Source organism: Apodemus sylvaticus, chromosome 6 (genome assembly GCF_947179515.1).
Source record: "Apodemus sylvaticus chromosome 6, mApoSyl1.1, whole genome shotgun sequence".
NCBI classification, from domain to species: domain Eukaryota; kingdom Metazoa; phylum Chordata; class Mammalia; order Rodentia; family Muridae; genus Apodemus; species Apodemus sylvaticus.
Window position 1 is genome coordinate 78,850,186 of NC_067477.1, and position 18,675 is coordinate 78,868,860.

General features: G+C 37.1%; 1 protein-coding gene across 3 annotated transcripts in view; it reads right to left on the reverse strand.

Moving 5' to 3' along the window:
* Window positions 1-18,675, reverse strand: part of Pnpla8 (patatin like phospholipase domain containing 8) — a 46,053-nt gene that overhangs the window by 22,068 nt on the left and 5,310 nt on the right. For 2 of the 3 annotated variants that reach the window (XM_052185904.1, XM_052185906.1), the window contains exons 2-5: window positions 10,288-11,408; window positions 10,046-10,195; window positions 3,980-4,131; window positions 344-438 (exon numbers count right to left, since the gene is read on the reverse strand). In XM_052185904.1, coding sequence (XP_052041864.1) covers window positions 344-438; window positions 3,980-4,131; window positions 10,046-10,195; window positions 10,288-11,319 — 1,429 coding nt within the window. In that variant the 5' untranslated portion in view covers window positions 11,320-11,408. Of the gene's footprint in view, window positions 1-343; window positions 439-3,979; window positions 4,132-10,045; window positions 10,196-10,287; window positions 11,409-12,650; window positions 12,731-18,675 lie in introns of all 3 variants that reach the window. The other variant, XM_052185905.1, reaches the window with a different exon arrangement.

The following is an 18,675-nucleotide window of genomic DNA, read 5'->3' on the forward strand; positions in this document are numbered from 1 at the left end:
TTCCTGTTGGCTCAAGTGCCATCTGACCACCTACCACTGTATCCTTCTACCACCATCCCATTACAAGAGACTATGTCCCAAATCAGGAATCTATAATTATTCCTTGCCAATGCAACTGGTTGAAAATATAAAAAGTAAGTAATTTTAAATGTTTAAACTTAAACAGTTAAATATTTAAACTATAATCAGTTTTAAAAGTTCATTAAACAAACGATTACTCATCATTAAAGTTGTGAAATTACTGTCAGTCATTTTAGAGAGGCCCACAATCTCAAGCCTGGGCTGCATGCTCTCAGTCTGTGACCCACTGGTGGCACACAGCCAAGCACATGACGATAATTACCTGTGCTTACACCACAGATGTAATCAAAGAGCTGATGAATCGGCTTCTGAGTAAGTTCAACCAACTTCCGCAGAGTCTGAAGAGCAACCACACCTCTATGAAAGAGAAAACAAATTGGTAAATTCTGTTTCAAGGGAAATTCACAGTAAAGTATAAAGCAATTCTAAAAACGTTTACAGCTTATATACTGACATGAAAACAACTCAAACTAGCACCAATAAAAATCATCTGACCAAATTTTAGGAGCACTTCAAAATACTAACACAAAGCCTGTGCAATGACAATGTACTTATACATTTGTAGTATTGTTTTTAAGTAATACAAAGATATGATAATTATATTTTTAAAACCTCAATTCTGTAAAGTACATTAAAAAACCATCTTCAGTGGTTCTGAAATACTATAAACTATTTTCTTCTCTTATTAATATAGTTGATCACCTATAATTCCATGTATTTGTATTTATGTTTCACTGGTCAGATTTTCAAGCTACTTCCTTTAGTTTTTCATTCATTTTTTTTTGAAACACTAAACTTAGAATCATCTGTACATTATGAGTGTAAGAGTTAGGAAATATTACTGACACTTTGTTTATTTCTGGATTGTCACTAAAGGTAGTAAATAATTCTTGATAAGAATGGGAAATGTAAAAGCAGTCTAGGGGATTTCAGCTTACTTAGGATGTATCACATATGTTGACAATTCTAAGAAACAATGACAAGTTCAATTCCCAACACATGATGAGGAGTAGGTCAGTACTACACAACAATGAAGAGTTTCAAATCGTACCTTGATGGGGCTAATGGAGGTCATTAAAAAGTATCTAGATTGTAGTAGAACACCAAGTGCTGACTTTTGTTTGCTTGCTCCCTTCCTTTTCTTTCTTTATAGGCTCACTATACAGTCTTGGGTGTCCTTGAGGTCAGAGGGATGGATGATCCTGCCTCTGCCTCTCAAGTGCTGTAATTAAAGGTATTGCACTACCACACCCATTATGACTCCTATTTTTTTTTTTTTTAAAGCTGAGGTAAGGAATATGTATGTCAGGAGCTGTGAGGCAATGGCTTAAAAGAGAGCTGCTGTATTATAACGCCAGGTAAGACATAAAGAATTAAACATGGTGCTATTAAAGTAGATTTAACAATATGACATCTATTACCTTTTGCAAAGGAATTAAATATGAATGCATATATCCGCAAGAAAAATACTTGAGGAAAATAAATCAAAATATTGAAGTTTTGATTTATAGATGACTGTCTTTTCTCTTTCCTTCCAAAACTTTCCTAAGTAAATATATGAATAGGGACAAAGTAACTTTATTTAAATAAAGAAACTAATAAGGAATATTTATTAATGAATTCAGAGTTAATTATAGAGACTTTCTAAGTTGCCAGTGTATGCCTAGCACTATGTAACTAATGTTTCTTACATATACAGAATAAAAGACATAATTCTTGGTCTAGGTGTGAGGGCACATGCTCGTAATCCCAGCACCCTGGAGACTGAGACATAGCAACACAGACAGTTGCAAGACCACCAGGGTTGCACAGTGAGACCTTGCCTCAAAAAAACCAATCAGACAAATATGTTGACTCTTTTACAATCCCTTCCATCACAGTGCTTCAACAAAAACCTCCCTTCCTGGTTATTTTCCCTTACTTTTCCAAACCCAAGTTCCTCAAATGCAGAATGAGGGACTCTTGTGGGTCAACTAACACTGCTCTAGGGCACTTTGCATGTAGGAAGACAGTCCTTCAGTGAGAACCAGAAGTATCTCCAGACACTGCCAATGGAGGAATGCTTATCTAATTTTCATTCACATACACTCCTAGATTTTTCCATTATATCCTCACTAGTTTCCTCTCTGTGTGACCTATGAAATGCCTAAAGATTAAACACTTATAAAAATGGGTTTTTAGCTAATTTTTAAAATTCCATTCAAGTCTACAATGCATTTTGATTATCTTCCCTTCTTCCCATCTTCCCCTATTCCCTGTAAAATAGAAGCATTATTAAGACACTGGTTTTGTCTATTTTGTTTCCAATATCTAAATGAGCTTCTATGACTCAGAAGGCTTTCAACCAGCTGACTCCAAGAATGAAGCTACCCACCCTAAATCCCTGAACGTAATGATAAAGGGGACTCTTGCTTTTTCACTTAAGTCTTAGGACTCATTCAGTGAAGTATAACAATTCTCTCCAATTCATCACTGTTTTATGTTAACCCACAAAGAAAGAACACCTTAGTAGATTATTTAGCTTTTCCATTAAGCACCCACCATGCTAGCTGGTTGTGGGGATGCCCACATGCAATTTTAGCTCCTGGGAGGCTAGCAAAGAGGATCACCAGTTGGAGACCAGACTGAGCTACCATAAAACCCTGTAATCCTAGAAACAAAATATTCATCAGGATCTCTTATAGCTTTTCTCTCTTCATGTGAGTCAGTTTTTGACAACTGAGCATCTGTTTATAATATATAAATTTATATTCAAATTGCTCAAAACAGACCTCTTTTTGAATACCAATCATCTATGTCTCTGCAATTCTGTTTATCACTCAGGGTTTATACTTAACATGATCTTAACTGATGTTTACTATATCTAGTCTCATTTTCTTCAAAATTCTCATATAAATCTTTTCTTCCTATTTTGGAACTGTTAATTACTAACTACTAATTAACACTAGTAATTAATTGTCTTATACCTAGATTGTAAAATAGCTTCCTTCTCTTATCTACGGCTTCACTTTATATCCAAGTCAAAGGGTGAAGGACTTGATGACAGGGAGAACTGTGAAATGGAATAAAAGGAGCACTGCTTGTACACAGCAGTGGACAAGGAGAGCAAAGTCAGAGGTAAAGGGGAAAGACAAAGGAAACAGATATCTAACCTAAAAGATTCTAAGGAAAATGTTCAAAAGACAAGGCTAAAAGCCAGGTAAATTATGACAAAATAAACTATGAAAGAATAAGCACAGATGATGATTATAGGGAATAAGAGTTAAGACTGATCGTAAAATTGTTTCCTGAATAAAAGTGTGTGTTTTGGCATTGTACCAATGGCATGAGGGAAGACAGAGAGAAGCAACAAGTTGATAGACTAGACTCTCCTTCTAACCATCACCTTATTATGTGATTTGTGGCCTATATTGAAAAGCTAAACACCAAAAAAAGTAAGTTAAAAAAAACAGTTCATTTATTGAGAGAATAGTTGGTAAGTTCCTAAAGATGAAATCTGTAATATAAAAAGATTAAGCCAAAATAAAAATGATCCAAATATGTCACAGTCTTTTATATTCATAAATAAAAGTGGCTTTATGCTTTACTCTTAAAAACTGATTTTATGGCCAGGTGGTGGTGGCACATGCCTGTAATCCCAGCACTCTGGGAGGCAGAGGCAGGTGGATTTCTGAGTTCGAGGTCTGGGAGGCAGAGGCAGGTGGATTTCTGAGTTCGAGGCCAGCCTGGTCTACAGAGTGAGTTCCAGGACAGCCCGGGCTCTACAGAGAAACCCTGTCTCAAAAAACAAAACAAAACAAAAACCCTGACTTTATGATAACTATCTTAAACCATTTTTTTTAACTCTATAAAGCTCAATGAAGCCTGCAGTCGTAAAACCCATTTTTCCTAGCCTTACCTTGTTCCTCCACCATCAATCGTAAGGATGCGGATTCCTCTGCCTTTCACTGGATCTACATAACCAATTAAGGCCAAAATTTCTCTAACTGCAGCCTGAAGAGTTTCATCCTTAATTTGTCTCAGCCGTAATAAATATGGAATAATTTTTTCCTACATTGAGAAAAAAGATATTTTGTTACTTATGTCGAACCAAGAAGGAATCGGTGTGGTAGCATACTTGTGGAATCCCAACATTAAAGAGATAGATGAAAGGTTATCTGGAGTTCAAGACCAGCTTGGGCTAAACAGCGGTATCCTGTAACAAAAATAAAACAAGTATTTTTAGCTGACATGAGATCATAAAATCAAAGTGTTTATTACTTTTTCTGTAATTAAAAATGATTACTTTATGACATGTTAATATCAATAACAATTTAGCATATATTTGTCCTAAGTTGAGAAAAAAAAATAGTGTCTGTTCAAATATTTTCTTGAGCCGGGTGGTGGTGGCGCATGCCTGTAATCCTAGCACTCTGGGAGGCAGAGGCAGGCGGATTTCTGAGTTGGAGGCCAGCCTGGTCTACAGAGTGAGTTCAAGGACAGCCAGGGCTACACAGAGAAACCCTGTCTCTAAAAAACCAAATTCAAAAAAAACTCCCCCCAAAAACCCAATATTTTCTTGAAATGTACAATGTTTGCAATAATTTACATTCCTATAAACCCAGTACTCAAGGGTACAAGGCAGGAGGATAGGAGATTGAGACCAGCCTGGATTACAGAATAAACTTCAGGCCAGTCTGGGTTATATAGCAAGATTGCTTTTAAAAAGAAAAAATCCAATACTCAATATAGAAAATAAAATCTCTTAATACAATTAGTAGCAATTTTGATAAGTTTGCATATATTTAAGGGAAAAGCTGAGTTGCCTAAGGTTGAATAAACTAAGTAACTTTCCAGGGTTTTATTCACTTTGCTTCTCTTTCTGATAAGCCAAACTGAAATACTATTGTTCTTCTGTTGTTTCATTTGTTGTTGTTGTTTAGTTAGTACTGAGCACCAAAGGAAATCTGAACAATATACAGAAATCTGAACCATGGCAGACATGCCGAGAGCAAGAAGCGCCTGAGCGAACTCAGGAAGACCGTCTTTTAAGCCAGTACAGAGCTGCAGAAGTGGCCCACAGCAGCTTTCCACCAGACAAGGATAACTGCTGCCTGGAGCAGAAAAACTGGCTCTCCTCCCCTCAGGCATTTGCCAGTTCAGGGAAGACAAAGAACCAGCAAAAGCTGGGCTTGGTTTAGAAGGCCACAAAGGAACACAGAACCAGCTCAGCTAAGCACAATGTCCTCTTGGGGCTGGGGGCTCCACTGCAGGGCTGATTTCAATTTAACACACCTGAAGAAGTCTCAACATAGGATATCTGGGAGGGAAAAATGCTAAACTCAAGTTTTCTATAAAAAAAAAAAAAAAAAACATTTTGAACTCCTCAGTTTTTGGACCCAAGGCATGGTGTCAGTGTAAGAATATACCCTATGAAAAGGGAGAGCTAGGTGTCTTTCCCAGATTCTAACTATCTATAACTCATCTCTGTTCAAACTTACTGAAGGTTGTATGTCATCTGAAGAGCAAATAACTTTCTGGACAATGAAATCTAGAACTTTTTGAAGCTCACAATGCCCAACATACAGAAAAGTCACAATGTAAGTCAAGTCAGTATCACATAGTCAAACCACAGAGGTAATTCTCCTATACCGGAAAGCGTCACATACTTATAAATTATCAAAGCCTAATTAATTAAAGATACATAGGCACTCACGGAGAAGAATTTTCAAATATTGAAGGAAAACAAAGATCAAATTGATACTTAATTTACCCTAAACTGTCTTAGTTATTCAATGCAATTCTAGCATAATTTTATTCTCCTTTTTGATTAACTTTAAAATTCATATGGAAATACGGCATGTTAAGAATAGTCAAAGTAGAGGGTATAGAGATGTGTATGTGATTGAGATCACTGGTTCTCTTCCCAAGATCATGTTTCAATTTCCAGTACCATGTAAATTTACTACCATCTGTAACTACCATCTGTAACAGGGTACCAGACTCATGTTATCACAGACAAACATATAGACAAAAAATACCCATAAAGATGAAAATAATTTTTTTAAAGGAAGAAAAAATAATTTTCTTAGCCAAGTAAGAGGCTGGAGCAATGGCTTAGTGGTTAAAAACATGTACTGATCTTGCACAGACTCAGAGGCTGGGTCAGAACATCCCTAACCAGCAGTTCCCAAGCACAGGTACCTCTGGGTGAGCTACACCCTCCTCTGGCTTCCGCAGGCAACTTTACTTGCATGTACATACACCTACACATGCACAGAGGTAAGTTTTAAATATTAAAATAAATCTTTTTATAGAATGGCTGAACTGAAATTATAAGGAAGAATAAAGTTAAGGGGCTACAGAGCTGGTACAATTATGAGCACTAGCTGTTCTTCCAGAGGATCCAGGTTCAAGTCCTAACACCCACATGGCAGCTCCCATCTGTCTCTGTAGTTCCAGCCAGAAGGGAGCCAATAGCCTTACACAAACATACATGCAAGCAAAACACTAAGGCACATAAAATAAATCGTTAAAAGAGACCAAAGATAAAAGACAAGACCAGACATTGAGTTTTTTTTATAAAGCTAAAGTAATTTAGGAAATACAATGTTGGAGCAACAATAGACATGTTAGCAAAACCAAATACTGTATCCAGAAACAGAATATAAAAATGAACCCATGTATAATTGCCTCATTTATGACAAGTATTTTCCAATAAATGGTCACTTGTTTAACTGGAAGTATGTATTAAGTATTAAATCTTCTGCCTTATACAGTAAAACCAAGTCTATTCTAGATGAAGAATACATACAGGTGTGAAAGGCAAAAACATAATTTTAGAAGAAACAGAAAAATACTTAGGTTAGGCAATTTCATTTGTGGGAGAGAGAACTTCATATATGAGTTCTGCACTTACATCATTACCTCCTCTCTTCCTATACCCCCCTCACTCCCAAACTCACAAGCTCCTCTTTGTTGTTGATGGTGGTGATTGATGGTAAAGATGGTGTGTGTGCGCGCGCGCGTGCATGCGTGCGTGTGTGTGTGTGTGTGTGCGCGCGCGCGCGCGCGCGTGTGTGTGTGTGTGTGTGTGTGTGTCCTATTGAGTCCATTAAGCTTGTGTGTGTGTGTGTCCTATTGAGTCCATTAAGCTTTTCCTGAACTTACATGTCCAAGACAAACCACTTGGACTTAGACAACCTGTTTGGAAGCTCTTCCCTGAAGGAAACTGGTTCTCCCTCTCAGCAGCCACTGACAACCTGTATGTATTTCTTCATCTAGAAGTAGAAGACTGGAATTTCTCCCACCCACATTAGCATTTCAATTGATGGTATCATTATGCCTGTCTAGTTAAGAAGAAAAAGAAAAGATGCTTAAAACAGTGGAAGAAATTGGCTGTGAGTTAGTAGGTGCATTCTCCTTGTAATGTCCATGAGGCAAAATCCAGCAACAAGTACCCTGAATCTCTGGCTGTTAAAATTTTTCTACTACCACTACTACAGTTCTCCCTGCACCCTCACCCCCCAAAAAGCTTCTCTGATAAGTGGGTGAGAGCTACACTTAGCAGACAAAATGTGGAAATCCAAATATTTCTTAAGTTGAACACGTAAATACATATAAACTGGACTACATTAAAACTAGTATTTGTTCTTTTTTTTTTTTTTAAACAAAGATTGAAAAGGTAAGGACAGGTGGGTAAGATATGGTGCACACATTCTCTTGGAAAACTTAAACCATAACTTAACACAAAGGAACTTTATCAACCAGTGAAAAAGCTGATTCAAAGTGGTATATATCTACAAATCTAGTACTTGAAAGGCAGAGGCAGGAGGATGACAATGATCAGGCCAGCATGAACTACACAGTAAATTTAAGGCCTAGGTAAACGTACATAATGAACCTTGAAGCTGCTTAAAACAATGGGAGAAATTGGCAACAAGAAAAGTTTAGTTGGAAAAGATCACAGCCGAGCAAAGCATGATGAAACAAGTTCTTCAGTTTCTTGGTTTAGATTATTATTTAGGGGAAAGGTGACAATTTTTCCAACCACCTAGAATTTCATTTCTGACTAGAGTTTCTATACTACATTTCTTCTTGGTACTGAAGGTTTCTTGGATTTGGGATCAGTTCTCAAATATAAGAGAATCCTCAACAGTTCAACTATCATGGCTATTTATAACAGACCAAAGCTGAAAACTACCCAGATTAACAGTACAACACAAACAATAAATTGTGACCCACCATAATAAATAAAAGGAGAACAAATCATTTACAACTACCTGTAACAATGAGTAAACCCTATCAATGTGCTGAGGGAAAGAAAGCAATCACACATGGAATCCAAATTAACCTTTTCTGTAGACTAAGACTGAGAGGTAGAAGAACGACTTCTAAGGCACTGGCAATGATGACTTCTTGGGCACTGGCGATGATGTTCTGTTTGCTTCTGTGCTGAGTCTGTGAACTTACATTGACACTTACAAAAGTACCTATGGCACTCTTGCATAAGATGCTGTTAAATCATTCTTTAAATCAAATGCTATGTCTGAATGCTAGGCCTCTTATAAAGTTCATGTTGGAACTTAGTTCCAAGTACAATATTAAAAAGTAAGGTCTTTCAGGAAGTGCTTAGGACATAAGACTTCTGCCTCACATGAGTTTGGAGGCCTGAACTCATTAGGCTTTGCCTGAATGTACATGTCCAGTAGCCGAAATGAGGGGCTGTGTTGCTTCTTCTGTTGTGTGTGAGTCACAGCTGCAGCATATACCAACCAAACCCTCACCAGACACCAGACCTGCCAGCCCTTTCCCTGTGCCTCTCAGTATGCACATTATGAGAAACAGACTGCTGTTGGGTACAACCTATCCAGTGTAAGGTATTTTGTTACGGCAACTCGAAGGACTAAAACAGAAATTATATTTTAGATCTCTCCTTTCTAGGTATCCCTGATATGAACATTATCCTTAAAAGATCACTTGTATTTCAAAAATATATCTCTAAAAATACATCAATATATGAAAGATAAATCTCAAATTTTAGGAATATGAAATATTTAAGTTCTGAATATATGTGTTATACAATGTAAAAATTGAAGGGTACATTTCAAAGAAATATTTTTCTACAAGGCAGATACCAAACAGTAGAGAAAGTATGAATTAACAATTTTGAGTGGTAGGTTAAAAAAAGCACTAACGGTGTTTTAATGAAATAGTAACAATATCATTATGGTATTTCCAAATTAGGGGATAACATTTGAAATATAAATGAAATATCCAATAAATAATGAATAAATAAATAAAGTGTACAAGTAAAATTAGTATAGATAAAGAGGCTCACCTTCTTTAGTCACTTAGCTTCTCTTTAAATGGTGTATTTAATGAAGTCTAAATTTTGTTCACTATTATATACGCAAAATACTAAAGCAAAGAATGCTAATTGTTTTATCAATTCAATTATTAGTTCAAATTTTTGGACTTCAAATGTAAAACAACCATGGTGGAATTATAAAATAACCATCAGCAATAGCTTTCCATATCATTTCCTGTCTTTTTGTTTTTACACAGAATCTTGCTAAATAGCCTAGGCTGGTCTTACGTTTACGATCTAAATATTGGGATTAAACGTGTTTGACCACATCTGGCTATTTCCTATCTTGAAAAATGATTACATAGTAAGAGCTGCATTGCAATTAAGGACTTGACAGTTATGAAGCAATACAACTAACATGCTTAAACTTATGCTCCACTTTTACATAGGCCCAGCTCAAAGTATAAATACTTATGATAACAGAATATAGATCACAGAACAAAAGGAACTCATTAGTCTAATGTGTATCATAAAATAATGGGACAATTCCTGAATATTTATTGTATGATTTAAAAGAACAAAAATTTTCAAATAAAAAAGCCTTTGCATTCCACACTTTAATAGGTTTTTTTGAATTTTTATTTTAAGACAAATGTTAAATAAATTAAAAATTACCTTGACAGCCACTCCTTTTCCTTCAGGAAATTCTAGAAGATGAAAAGTCAGTTCTTCCACCCTAGTAATACAGAGCTTTGGGTCAGTTGTTCTTCTTAAGGCCTGAACTAAGGCTCGAGTTCTGTTATCAATACTCACTCTTGCAATGATCTATAAAGTCATAGGAAACATACATGATTAGAAGATAGAGTTACTCTACAAGTGGTTAACATGTCTTAAGCCCACACTGAAAAAGGACTTGCCTTTTCTCGTTGAAGTAACACACGCTTTTTCTCCTCTGCCTTCTTGTCTTTGCTGACAGCTTGCTCAGTTTTAGCAGGCTCTTCCTGTTCTTCAGGCTGACTCTTGGGATCAGACTTTAATTTGGGTACAAGTCCACCAATGTAACCACCGACTAAGGCTTGCACGCCTTCAGTGGGACGAGAAAGGAAGTTAGCAATACTCTGCTTTGCAGACACTGGGTGAACCTCGGCCGTCTGGGTAGGGCTGGAAAGTTTGTCTTCAACTTCTAGGGAAGAGTCTGGCTTGTCTGTCAAGATGTCAGGGTCAGGAGAACTGGATTTCCTTTCTTCAAGGCCTGGTTTGTCCTGAGGCTGTTTATCTTCCTTTGTTTGAGACATTTTTTCCTTGCTTTTGAAATATGAATTAATATGATTTGCTAAAAAGTAGAATGACTCTCCAAATCTGGTGGTTATACCGTATGTGTAGTGGAAAAGGCTGTGTTTACCTGAATCTTCTTCTTTATCTGCAAAGTAACTTTTCTGTTCTGCAAAAGAATTCTTTTCTGCTGATTTATCACTATAATTTTTCAGAGATTCAATTGCTTGCTTAACATTTTTTTGTTTTAACCATTCCCTATCTGATACTTTTCTTAATATTCGAGAACTTGGCTTAAATTGAGCTAATCGTGAAACCATTTCATTTTGACTGCCAAAAATAGCCTTTGAAACTGAATTCCAAGTACTTTTAATACGGGACATATGAATGCTCACTTTTGTAAGTCCCTTGGGAGCAGAAGTGCTAAGTTTCACAATTCCAATATGTAAACCATGGTTGCTTGGAGAGTGCCAGTGTTTGCTGCAATGCACTTCACTTCTGTTCCATTTACAGCTTTTCTTACTTGTGTGAAACTCTCTGTGCACAATGACATGGTTCATGCGCCAATACTGTTTAGAACACACAAAATGCAACTGTTTGCTTCTCTGTTTCCCACAAAGACTTCTTGCATTATTAAGGAAGTAAATATATATATCTAGAGTCAAATTAATAGACATAACTTAAAAATCATTTATTTTCTATGTGACATTCTCTCATTCCACTCCTGAATGTGTCATGTAAGAAATTCCATAATTCACGGTCTTACCTGAAATGGTCAAAAAAAGATTAATTAGCATTCAAGTTAAAAATCAAAGTTGAGTTAATTCATATGACTTTGTACCACAGCAACAAACCGTCTCAAAAAAAAAAAAAAAAAGAATAAAGCTAGAGAGATGGTTCAGCAGTAAAGAGAGCACTTGTTACTCATTAGAAGACTGGGGTCAGCTCCCAGTTCCGGGGGAGGGGTCAGGTACCCTTTCCAAGTCTCCAAGGGCACTGCACAAATAAGGTACACAGATGCATATATATATATACATACATACATATATATACATACATACATATATATATATATATATATACAGGAAAAACTATCAAACAAAAACAACAATATGTGAATAATTTAAAAGATGGACTACTGTATTTCCAAGATGCTGATAAGATTTAATTTTTAAAGTAAGGGAAAAGAATTAAGCATTCACTGCAGATATCAGTGAGAGTTGGGAAGTAGAATGTTTAAGAAAAGAATTCAGAGACATTTCCTAGTAGGTTTTTCTTTTTATTATTATTATTATTAAATTATTTGGTAGCTTGAGACATCAGCTACCTGTTAGATCAGTACCTGTTAGTACTCTGAAGACAAGGGTCAGGCCTTTATTTAGTCTGTGGTGTATTGTTATAGACATCTCAATCCAGGATGAGCATGGTATAAAGTTTTGGGGCTATACACAGGTTACAAAAGAACTTCCAGCTTAAAGCAAGAAATGGCCATGTCAAGACTATCCCCCATAATCTAGTAATAACTGCTCATTAAAGAGGCTTCCTAAGTTCCCTTACCGAATAATGGTTCATTAAATCAAGGTGAAGGGTGACAGCTCAATGGCTAATATGACTGCTGTGCAAGCCTTAAGACCCAAGTTATTCTTATAAGCCAACCCCACCCACCCACCCCTGCAGAGACTGGAGAAATCCAGGTGCTCACTGACCTAAGTCTACCCAGTGCTAAACCAGTGGTAGGTAAGAGAGCCTGTTTCAAAGAACAACAGAGACAAAAGAATGACAAAAGAAGTTCACTTCTAGCCTATACACACATACACAGACTAGACTATTATAATTATAATATTATATTAGTGGTTCATAAGTACAATATAGAAAAACATAAATAGGAATAACCTCAAATAGACAAATATTCACTCAGTGAAAATTAAAACAGTACATTGATGAGAAATATTTATAAGCCAAGAAAGATCAATTAAAACTTATCTTGACAAGGTTTGATGGCACATACATGCGATCTCAACTTTCAGAAGGTTTAGACAAGAAGATCACAAATTCAAGGCTAGTATGAACTTCATGGTTATAAGCAGCCTGGAATACAGGATAAGACCCATTGAACAAAAAAAGCAAACAAGAAAAACCCTATGTAGGTATTTTATCCTTTTAACTAGTAAAAGTGGGGGTTGCAGAAATAACTCAGAAGTACCCAGAATCAATTTCTACTACTAGGCATAGGTGGTAATAACTGGAAAAAGTATGGATGCTATCCACTGTTAATAATGGGTTAGGAAAACAGAATACAGAAGCTACTTGACTGATGAAATTTTAATTAATTAATTAATTAGTTAGTTTATTTGTTGGTTTGACTTTTCAAGAGTTTCTCTGGCTATCTTGGAACTCACTCTGCAGACCAGGGTGGTCTTGAACTCAGAAATCCACCTGCCTCTGCCTCCTTACTGCTGAGGTAAAAGGAATGGGTTTGCCACATTCGCCTGGCCATTTGACTATATTTTAAATGATAGTTAGATAGTTAAATTTTATTTAATTTTTAAAGATGGAGAAAAGTTAGAGTAACAAAGTAGATGCTATTTCCTGTGAAGAGATGGAATTCTAGGAAATAAAGAAGTCAGTCAATGTTTAACACAATTTTCACATTAAAGAGAAAAAAACAAGTTTGTTCTTGAGCCAAATATGAATGATTATGATCTGAAGACATAGATTCAGGGTGAGCAAAATAGCATGTTCTACTGTAGATGTGGTTATATAAGATGCTTATTAGTTATGGAGCAAAGGCAGTCACAAATTGAGGTAGTAGGATCTGGATGGCAATGGGGAACCACAGGAAGATGAGACATAGGCAAGGGAGGTAAAACGGTAAGTTTCAGGGGTTCCTACCTTAAAAATAATATTCTTAGCTTTAGGACCCATCTATTGCTATAGTAAGAAAGCATAACCAAGGCAACTTATTAAAGAAAAACTTAGGGATCACAGCTTCAGAGGGTTAGTTAGGAGTCCATGGCAAAGCACAACCATGGTGTCAGGAACAGCTATTTAGTTAGTTAGGGTTACTACTGCCATGATAAAAACACCATGGCCAAGGCAACAGCAACATATAAAATGAGTCATTTGATTTGGGGTGTAACTACAGTTTCAGAGAGGTAGTTCATGACCACTGTGATGGGGAGTGTGTGGGAGGGTGCAGGGTTGAGGAGACAGACTGGGCCTAGTGAGGGCTTCTAAAACCCCAAAGTGGACACCCTAGTGACACTCTTTTAACAATCCCATACCTCCTAATCCTCCCCAAACAGTTTCACTAACTGGGGACCAAACATTCAAATATATAAGCCTTCAGAGGATCATTTTCCTTCAAATTACCATAAGCTTATATCTTAAATCATAAGTAGGTGGCAGAGAAAGCTAACTGGGAATAGGAAGGGCTTTTGAACTTCAATGCTTGTCACAGGTGACACACCTCCTCCAACAAAGGCCCACTTTTTAATCATTCCCAAAAGGTTCTACAAACTAGGGATTAAGTAGTCAAACAATGTAGTGTCCTATTCTCATTCAAATTAGCATATTCTCCCTGCCCAACCCCCAAAGGCTTATGGCCATATCATAATGCAAAACAAATTTAGTCCAACTTTAAAGTTCTCAATAATCTTTCGGTCTCAGAGTTTAAAAGTCCAAAGTCTCTAACAAAAATCAAGGCAATCTCTTAATTGTAAGCCCTATAAAAGCAAAAGCAAAAGCAAAAAGCAAATTATATATACTTCCAACATAAAGTAGCATAGAATATACCTTACCATTTCAAAAGGGAGAACAAGTAAAGAAATACTGGGCCAAAGCAAGACCAAAACCAGTAGGACAAACTCCAAATCTGATGTCTTTATGTATAATGTCTAAGGGCTCTCTCCTTCTAGCTTAGCTGATGACCACACACTTCTCTCTCTTGCGCAGGTCCTACTCACAGTCTGTAGTTCACCTTGGCATATGCCTTATGACTCTAGTAGCTCCAACAGCTTGGGGTCTCTAATGCAATCTCAGTTTTACTTTCACACAATGGCCTCTTAGGGCCTCTGTCCTCTTGGGGCTGTCATGCAGACCCTATCCTGTCACACATTGCCTGGCCTTACCAATTCTCCTTAAGCATGGAGAAAGGTTCCACAAACCCTTTACTCCTCTTACTCACTTGTCCTTCCTTCATCACTGTAAAGCCCAAACTAATTGGATGACACTACAAGTTTGATTACCAACATTGGATGAGGCCTGGTTCCACTGAATCACATTTGCATAAGATTCCCTTTGTAGCTGCTTTTTAGAGGCAGATTATTCCTCGGGTATTCCTTTCTACAAGTTGGAAGCATAGCTGGGTGACATCTTGTTTAACAGTATCCTCCCTTTATCCTACTTTGGAACAAGCCTTTAACTTTTCATCTCCTTCAGCACAAGCCTTGGCTCCAGCATTAAATTTCCTGGTGATCATTTTCACTTCGAAATGTGTATTTTCTATTCCTTTTACCCTGCTTGCTCTTTTCATTAGAGACTCTCCTAAGAGTGATAACAAGTAACCACATGACAAAAACAATATTTTAGGCAGTCTTGACATTTCCAACAAGGAAATGAATCCACTCTTTTTCCTCAGGAAAAAAAATTAGGACAGGGGTAGAAAGCAACCATTTTTTTGTCAGAATATCACAAGAATTCTCTAAAGGCCAGTTGCTAATATTATTTTCTTTTGAAACCTCATGTGCTAAGCCTCCATAATCCACATTGCTCTTGGTAGTACTGTCTTGCAAATCAGAATGGCCTGTTAAGCACCTGCTTAGAGTCTGCAACTGTTTTCCTAATCCAAACTCCTCAAAGTAGCCTCCATTCCAAACCCCAAAACAGTATGGTCAGGCCTGTCAGCAATATTCTACTCCCTGACACCAACTTTTGTCTTAATTACTTTTCTACTGCTGTGATAAGACAACTATGTCCAAGGAAATTTATAGAGCTTTATTTGGGGCTGATATGTTATCAATCAAAGCAACATACTAAACAAATTTATGAATTTGTTAAAGAAAAACTGATTCCAAACTACACTTATGATTCCAAACTACACTTTATTCCAAACTACACTTACCTAACAACACATGTTCACACTGTAAAACTATAAAATTCTTACTTGGATTATTGTTTTTCTTGTAACATTTTCTTTTCTCTTAAACATTTTCTTTCCTTGTTCTCAGAACAGTTTGAGAATATTACAACATATTACAGAATGTTATATTCCAGCAAGAGCTAACAAAGATAAGAACACAGAAGGAAGGCAAACACAAAGAGTCAACATTTTGAAATGTTAATCATGTAATTCCAATTATGCATGCAAATGCATTTGTTCCTTTGAATAACCGAGGGACCCAGCAAATTACTCTTTCCTGGGAGGAAGAGAATGAATAAAGTGGTACAAGCTAGACAACCTATTGGTGCTATTGTGACCAGTGATGGCAAGGTGGGCCCAGAACACTGGTTTATTCGTTAGAAAATAACATAACATTTTATGTTAATAGCTCTTCAGCCTTAATCAGAGAAGCTTCTCTTTGCCATGAACAGTGCAGAGAACAGTACAGAGAGAGAACAGTACAGAGAACAGTTCAAAGAACAAAGGTACTGAGAATGTGACAGCTTGAGTGTTAGAAAGAGTTTTTGAGCCAAATGCTAGGGAGAAGGACTGGAAAATGCTGTCTTTTGTACAGAGTGCTGCCAACAGTCATGACCTGACAATAGCTATGGCTGACTGACAAGATTAAATTTATCAATGGTCAATCATTGTCAAGGGAGAGACTTATGGGGCTCTACCCATCCCTGCTGAACTACTGGCTACTTACAGAATGGAGGGAAGCAGTCCTTATCTTAAGTTGTGTACATACTGAGAAGCCCATCAGGTTTTAATGGATAGGAATAAATCCATGAATGTACTGGGTTTCTCTAAAGGGGTGTGTATATGCGAGAAAGGGACTTATGTGTATCGGTGGTATAATAAGAATGGGAGGCAGTATAGGGAGAGAGGAGGTCGTTTCAATAATCAGAATATAGTTTATATACAAATGACATTGTCAAAAATAAATACAATAAGTTATTTTTAAAAACCCTGAATGTAATACAGATTGTCTTAACTTATAATAATAATAATAATAATAATAATAATAAACACTAAGAAGCTGGGACTGAAACTCAGGTGATAAATTTATTGCCTAACATGAATAGAGTCCCAGGTTCAATCCCTAGCACTGCAAAAACTGGACATAACAGTGCATATCTGTAACCCCAATCCTCAGGAGGTGAAAAAATGAGAATCAGAAATTTTTAAGTCATCCTTAGCTACACAGAGAGTTCAGGAAAACCAGAATTACATAAAACAAAGTCTCTAAAACAAAGGTTCTCCACCTGTGGATAATGACCACCAAAAGACCATTGCAAAACATAGATATCTGCATTATAATTCCTTACAGTTGAAAATTACAGTTATGAAGTCGCAACAAAATAGTTTTATGGCGACTGGAGAGAAGACTCAATGGTCAAGGACAGACATCAGCTATTCTTCCAGGCAACCTGGGTTCAATTCCTAGCACCTATATGGCAGCTAGCCAACTGCCTGTAACTCCAGTTTCAGAGGATCTGACACTTTCACATAAATGTACACGCAGGCAAAACACCAATACACATGAGATAAAAATAAATTGTAAATAATAATAATAATGATAAGTATAATAATTATTATTTTATGGCTGGGGATCATCACATGAGGAACTATATTTTTGTTTTATTTTATTTATTTACATTTCAAATGTTGTCCCCTTCCCAGTTTCTCCTCTGCAAATCCCCCATCCCATCCCCCCTCCTCTTTGCCTCTATGAGGGTGCTCACCCACCCACTCCCACCTCTACCATCTGCCTAAGTTGGGACATCCAGCCTCCACAGGACCAAGGACCTCCCCTCCCATTGATGCCAGCAAGGCCATCCTCTGCTAATATGTATCTGGAGCCATGGGACCTTCTATGTATACTCTGGTTGGTGGTTTGTCCCTGGGAGCTCTCTGGAGGGTCTGCTTAGTTGATATTGTTGTTCTTCCTATGGGGTTGCAATCCCTTTCAGCTCCTTCAGTCCCTCCCCTAGCACTGGGGTCCCCAGTATCAGTCCAATGCTTGTCTGTGAGTATCTGCATCTATATTTGGTGAGGAGCTGGCAGAGCCTCTCAGGGGACAGCATACCAGGCTCCTGTCACCAATAGTGTCAGGGGTTTGATATCTGCAGATGGGATGGATCCCTAGTTGGGGTTGTCTCTAGATGGCCTTTCCTTCGGTCTCTGCGCCTTTTTTTTTTTTTTTTGGTCCCTGAGTTTCCTTTAGACAGGAACAATTCTGGGCTAAAAATTTTGAGATGGATGGGTGGCTCCGTCCCTCACCTGGGGGCCATGCCTATCTACTGGAGGTGGTCTCTACAGGTTCTTTACAGGTTCTTTCTCCTCTTTTTTGGGTATTTTAGTTAATGTCATCCCTAGGACTTTCTAGTGGCTAGCCCCAGTTCCCCCCACACAACCCTCCACTATGAAACTTGAGAACCACTGCTCTAAAACAAAATAAAACAAGATTTGCTAATTTAAAAACAAAGCAGAACTGTTTATTCTCTATAAGAAACTTTCTTCATTGTTAAAGACAAAGATGGATGGAAAACGATATTCAAACAAATGGTATTTAAGCAAGCAGGTGAAACTAGTTCTTAACTGACGAGGAAGGCTTCATGTCAAAAAAATTAGTCCAAAAATATAAATAGGGTCACTTTATTAAAGGGGTTAATCCATTAATGTATGCACCAACCTTGGTACACTTAACTTCATAAAAATGGATGGACACTAATGGTCATAAGTGGTAGATAGGTTATTTACAATAATGCAAATGACCTTAATATATTACTCAGAATATTTCAGAGCTGACCCCATAACTTATAAAGAAGCTTCAAGTTAAACTTTAATTTAACAGAGATCAAATGAGCTT